This window comes from Psammomys obesus, unplaced genomic scaffold, assembly GCF_907164565.1.
Source record: "Psammomys obesus unplaced genomic scaffold, mPsaObe1.curated_primary_1811, whole genome shotgun sequence".
Taxonomy (NCBI): domain Eukaryota; kingdom Metazoa; phylum Chordata; class Mammalia; order Rodentia; family Muridae; genus Psammomys; species Psammomys obesus.
This window is the reverse complement of record NW_026593286.1, coordinates 31,694,140-31,700,139: the sequence shown is the minus strand read 5'-3', so window position 1 is coordinate 31,700,139 and position 6,000 is coordinate 31,694,140. Positions and strand designations below refer to the sequence as shown.

General features: G+C 46.4%; 1 protein-coding gene across 5 annotated transcripts in view; it reads left to right on the top strand.

Moving 5' to 3' along the window:
• The window catches only part of LOC129683724 (aldehyde oxidase 3), an 82,271-nt gene that overhangs the window by 7,601 nt on the left and 68,670 nt on the right, over nt 1-6,000 (top strand). For 4 of the 5 annotated variants that reach the window (XM_055616619.1, XM_055616617.1, XM_055616621.1 and 1 more), the window contains 2 exons: nt 1,311-1,437; nt 5,474-5,535. In XM_055616619.1, the coding sequence (XP_055472594.1) occupies nt 1,311-1,437; nt 5,474-5,535 (189 nt within the window). Of the gene's footprint in view, nt 1-1,310; nt 4,749-5,473; nt 5,536-6,000 lie in introns of those variants that run through there. The other variant, XM_055616620.1, reaches the window with a different exon arrangement.

Here is a 6,000-nt window from a genome sequence, read left to right as displayed (position 1 = left end):
TCTTCTTCTTCTTCTTCTTCTTCTTCTTCTTCTTCTTCTTCTTCTTCCTCCTCCTCCTCCTCCTCCTCCTCCTCCTCCTCCTCCTCCTCCTCCCCCCCCTCCTCCTTCTTCCTCTTCTTCTTCTTCTTCCTTCTGAGGCTTTCTTTATTGCCACTTGGAGTTTCTTTTGCTTCTGTACAAGTGTGAAGGGGAGCCTGAAGAAAGTAGCTGGCAGACCAAGTGGCTTCCTCCCTCTCACAATCTCAGCTGCCCTCCACCCCCACTCCCCTCTTTCCAGGAATACTTCGGTTTTAGCACAAAGACTACAAAGGAAACAACTCACATTCATTGCGAGAAAAATGAGAGAAACTGGGACGTATATTCCGTGTTGGTTACATGAATAGCGAGCCATACTTTTAATTCTATCCAGAAACATTATGGTTCAGCCAATAAAGAGTTTGCCTCATGAGTGTGAGGACCTGTGTTCTAGTCCCAGCACTTATGTAAAAAGCTAGGCACAATGGCATTTGCCTGTAATCCCAGCACTAAGGACACGGAGACAGAAAGATCCCAGGAGCTTGCTGGCCTAATACTCTAGCTAAATTCAGGAGGTCTGGATTCAGTGAGAAACCCTGACTCAAATAATAAGGTGGTGGGCAAGTGAGGATGGCACGTAACATTAATCTCACACACAGTGAATGATTTATTTTCGAGAGATGGTAAATAGGCCACCGCGTCTCAAGCCTACCGTCCTTCTGCCTCTAAGAAACCCTCCGGTCAAGCGCACATAGCTGGGTGTGTCAGTCTCGGGGCCAAGCAGTTGTAGGAGCCTTTAATTCATGTACTAACTATTTCTTAGTAAAAATATCCAAGTGTGACAAAAGTTCAGGTAATCGCCAAAGCTAAACCAAGGCAAGAGGTCGCAAACATGGGTTTCCTTTCACAGAGATAGACCTTGACAATGAATCTCCAGTTTACATTATTTTGCATGGATGAGGGTAGGAGGTTGCCTGCATGGCGGTAGAATGAGGAAGAGATAAGATAAAAGTAAGTCTGCCCGATGCCCGTGGCCTTGGTGTCTTTAGACTGTGCCTTGACGTAAGGCATGGGGTTGACATCCAGAACTCCTTTTCCCGGCTACTTCAGTGGAATCCCCCTCCTCCGAAAGCTTCCCCAGGCATTGTACCTGTGAACGATCACAGCATTATTGGTTGCTGTGTGACAGCCCCGAATCTGCCTGTCGCTGGTCCAAACAGAGAACCTCATTTCATTTCTGAGGACTTCGCGCCCTGGAATCCTCAGCCTGGAGAACTCACGCTCTTCCCTTTTAGGAGAGGATTGCCAAAAGCCATGGTACCCAGTGCGGGTTCTGCATGCCAGGCATGGTGATGAGCATCTACACGCTCCTGAGGAACCACCCAGAGCCGTCCACAGAACAGATCATGGAAAGCTTGGGCGGTAAGCGGCCCGTCGACGTCTTAAGATGTGGGGTGATGAGGGCAGCAGGCAGCAGGGAGGTTAGAGCATTTGCACAGAAGCAGAAGCACTTGAAACAGGCTTTGTCAATGGATCCTTATAATCTACGCCTCTTAATCAGTGTTGAAAAAGGCTCTTCGTCCACACTGAGCAGGAGGGCAGACTGAGGCAACCAGGAGAGAGGCAAGCGCATTCTCCGTGTTACTGTTACATCCTTGGCAATATATCATCTTGTGACTTTAGTGCACTATGTCACAGCATGCCGTGTGCCAGCTGAAATAGCCACTGGGTGGGCATCACTGATGGAATCTCAATGCTATTGAGTGCTGTTGGAAATACAAAGGCTTTGAGATGTTTTAATTGTGCAGTTGGAGCTAGCCTAAACGAGCAGCAGCCTTGTGGTTTGTTTCTGTTTCTTGCTGAGGCTGCCTGGCTGTCACACTTGTTATTTGAATATAGCCGATGCTCATGAAATCATGGACTCTTAGGAACTGAGGAGAAAAATGCATCGATTCATAAACACACATGTCATTGAAGTGTCTTGAGATTTCAAAGTGTAATTCTCCTTCTTTGTCCTTTGGGAAAATTTTATTCTTCTGAAGTCTTATATGTATATCTCGTCCTGTCAAGACACCTTTTAGCTTCTCTATTTTTACAAATCTGGTGCACATTGTCTTCTGTCAATATGCAAGTCATGGACTAAACTATTGAACAGGATAAGCCAAGCGGAGCTCTGTGGGAAAATTAATCAACATCATTAACACTGAACTGTTGTGTAATTGTGCCTTGTGCATTCACATTTTCTGTTCTTGCTACAGAGGAGCCCAAGCTTGTCAGATGTCCTGTGGAAACTGCAGGCGCTGTGTCTGTAAACAGGGCCACCCTGGAGTTCTTATCCTCAAAGGGAAGGTTAGCTTTCTCAAGTCCCTAGTCTCCTCTTAGAGGCCGCTGTTCCCAGGCTTTGCCATCACACATAACCCCTTTCAGAACAGATCTAGAGAATGAGCCTAGAGTCAACCTCACCTAATACCCATCTTTAAAAACAACAACAACAAAAAAAATCTCCACGGTTGCCTGTCTCCAGTGTTCTAGAACTATTTTAGTTTATTGTTACATCTCACAAAGATCGGTGCTCACAGTTTCACAAGCTTGCCTTGCCATGAGACACAATTCACTTGATTCACCTGACATCCTGAACGAATTTAAAGGGACTGCAAGTTCCCTTAAATCTCCATGTATTTTGGATTTCAAGGCTTTTTGAACAAGGTTCAACTGATGCTTAGTTACCAGGTACTCCTGTTGTGAGAAATGTGTGAGTGATTATAAGAAGGAGGCGCCTGTGCCTTCTCTCCAATGTCTCCAAACATTACTTTGTCTTCGCTGAGCACAGAGTGTGTTTCCTCTTTTTGATGTGATGTTGTTGATAATATTTTTCTCCCAAACCGATCTCAGTCTCATGTTAAGTCAACCTGACACTGCTCTGTGCCACACTTCATTTTCTGCTTCGCCTTACGGCTTTCAGCATTTCTTATCTCAATTCTGGTTTTGCTGATCAGAAAGCAACCTGCTCGCCGCCCTCTTCCCTCATTTCTTGTCACATCCAATTACATCCTCCATATCCCATAGTAAAGCGCTTCCTCTGCTTTTGTGCTAGCCTTCCATCTGTTTTTTTTCTGACAAGTGGGGAGACTCTGGCACTGTGCTGTATTTTTTAAAATAGCCTTTCACAACTACTGCCCTGAAGAACAGCAAGCACCCTTCATCTTCAGAGACCCTGTTCCCAACACCTGCCATTGTCATATTATAGCCTTATGGTTAGCTTGGCAGTCTTGCCTGACACTGGTTCCACTGACTCCTATGACTGTCAAGAAGTCTTTATCCCGATGCCCCCTTTTAGCAGAGGTAGAACCTCCCAACCTTCGGTCACTAAAGGATGCTTACTCAGCTGCGGCTTCCTGTGTTCCAACTTCTCCAAAAGGTGCTCTGTCCATCCCTTGTACTGGGCCACGTGACCCGTGTTGTCCACCCCATCCAGCAGGAGATGTTGGCCCAACTGGTAGGAAGGGTTTCCGCATGAGGGCTGCAGCAGATGCTCAAAGATGTTCTGGCAGAGCCTTGAGTCAAAGGGGAAGAGGGGCTCCCCAAGAAAGAAGTCTCAGCTTTTTGCTGAAAACTGAGAAATTACCAGCAGATTTCCAAAGCTGCAGGCAGCTAAGAATCAGAGAATCGAGTTAAAAGAGCAAGTGAGGAAAAGGGGCAGGAAATCAGGATGGCAGCTTTCAGGAGGCAGCGTGTGGAGCCTGCGGTACAGAACAGGCCCGAGTCTCTGCTCCAGGTCTCACCCAGGTGGTCTTAGTACCCCAATATTCTGTGACCTTCTTACATTTCCACTCAAACAGGCGCTTGATAATCCTAGGGCCCCTGCTTCCTCTGTTAGTTATTTTGTAGCATCGCCACATGTTTTACTGAGTTCCTCTCTCCAGATATGAAAGGTTCCTGCTAGACCTCAAAAGTTCTTTGCACCAAAACTGAAAATTGTCTTCTGTAGGCTAATAGTCTGTGCTCTGACATCTAGAGTCTGACAGAACAGTGAGCTTCTTGAATACTTTCTGTACACTATGTACTATCTATATTTATACACTATCCTAGGATAAGGACCACATGCTAATTATGAAAAAAGGGGGAGTGGTGGAACTTGATGTTCAAATTGCTAAAGTTACTGCCCAAGATCTTAAACCTAGTGAGGGGAGGAGTCTGGATTTGAACCTTGGTGACTGATGTTGAATCCATGCCTTTACCACCTTGTCTGAATTCGTTTACAAGTCTATTTTTTTTTAATTATTTTTCTCTCAAAAAATTACAAGACTCCATTTACCATTATTGTTTTCCCTGGCATTCTTAGTACCCACTTTGGCTTCACTCATCTGAGTGAAATTTATACATGTTTCGAGTCATCTTTCTTCTGATTTAGTTCCGTGCCCTTCTGTAAGCAGCAACAACTGCCTGCTGTGTGACATGCAGGGCACCTGCGGGTCTCAGCCTTAGGAGAATCAGTCCATGAGGATTTCCAGTGCAGATTTGTTCTAATAAAGGAGTCGGTGCAAATCTTGTCAAAGTACAGAACAGAACAGAAATGCCATCATGGTCTGCGCCTATGAGCTTACTGATAACAGTGAAAGCCAGTGGCCTAAGGAGACTCAGGAGTACTGACTGTACAGGGACATCCTGATGCGGTGTGGGCCTTCAGACCGGCCTTTCCCAGTCTTTGTGTGAGATGAACACTCTGTGTCCGGGTAAGTCCCTGGTGGTGTGGGATATGTTAACGCCATCTGCTGATCCTCAAGTCTTGCAAAGCTCTGTGATCCCACCCAGCTTGCCAGCCAATGAGCCACCCCACCACTGTTGTTGATGTTGGCCGAGACATGAGATCCCTCGCTGTGTCGAGGACTCACAGAACATGTAAGGCTGGAGCAGCTGCGTCCAGGGAGGCGTCCCTGAGGCCCAGATTTCAGGCAATTTGGAGGGAGGCAGTAACAGCAGCACATGTGACTGGTTACATTACATGGAAGAACCCTGGATTTAGGGAACTCACATCTTCTCTAAGGGGGCTAAGCCTCCTAGAAGGTGGCGTTTCTTTGTTATACCAACTCTCTTTTCGGCAATGAGCCCCTGTGTTTACTCTCTCTCTCTGCAAATACCCCGAAAAGTGGTGTGGAACCAAGCAGTGCGCGCTCACACGCTAGGTACCTCTCTGGCACATGAGCTGTGCCCCTCATGGTGGTTTTCTCTGGTTGTGTCCTTTCTTTTCACTACGCCTCTGTCCTGCACCTCCTTTAAAAGTGTAGCCCACAAACAGCAACTCCGGATAACCCCGTGACACCCAGAACGACTTCCAAGATTCTTGAATGCTTGGCAGGGGAGGTGGTATGGCGGAAGAGAGACTTGGTAGAAGTGAGAGAGATACAGCAAGGCCAGAGAAGCAGCCTGGGAGTTGAAACTGTGTCTTTTGTTCACCCAGGTAATTTATGCCGCTGCACTGGATACAGACCCATTGTGGAGAGCGTGAAAAGTTTCAGCCCCGTGAGTGTGAAAATGACTGATGGCTGCTGAGCCACCATCATGCTCACCCTACATAGCCTCCTCTTGAACCACCCTCCTCACACACACACACACACCTGATGGGTTTCAAGGAAAGAACAATAGTGTGTTTAAAAGAAAAATGATTTTCTGGTTTTGCTCATCTCAGTAAGCATAACTGGGCATTTTTTCCCCCCAGAAATACAGACAGGTAGCACAATAATAGCTCTTTCCTGAAGGTGAAGTTTGGAAATGGCATATTCTTAGTGAAAATGGATTAGGCCATTCTAACATCTTGCTTCATGATAAAGAAAAACTGATAAAAGTCTGTTTCTCAAACTGTCACTTCCACTGCACTTTTGGTTGAGACATAGCCGGAGCGAAATGTTTCCATCAGGTGAATGCCTCTCTTTCCTCTGAATGTGACTCCAGCCTGAGATTCATACCGATGGGGGATGGGGAAGAGAG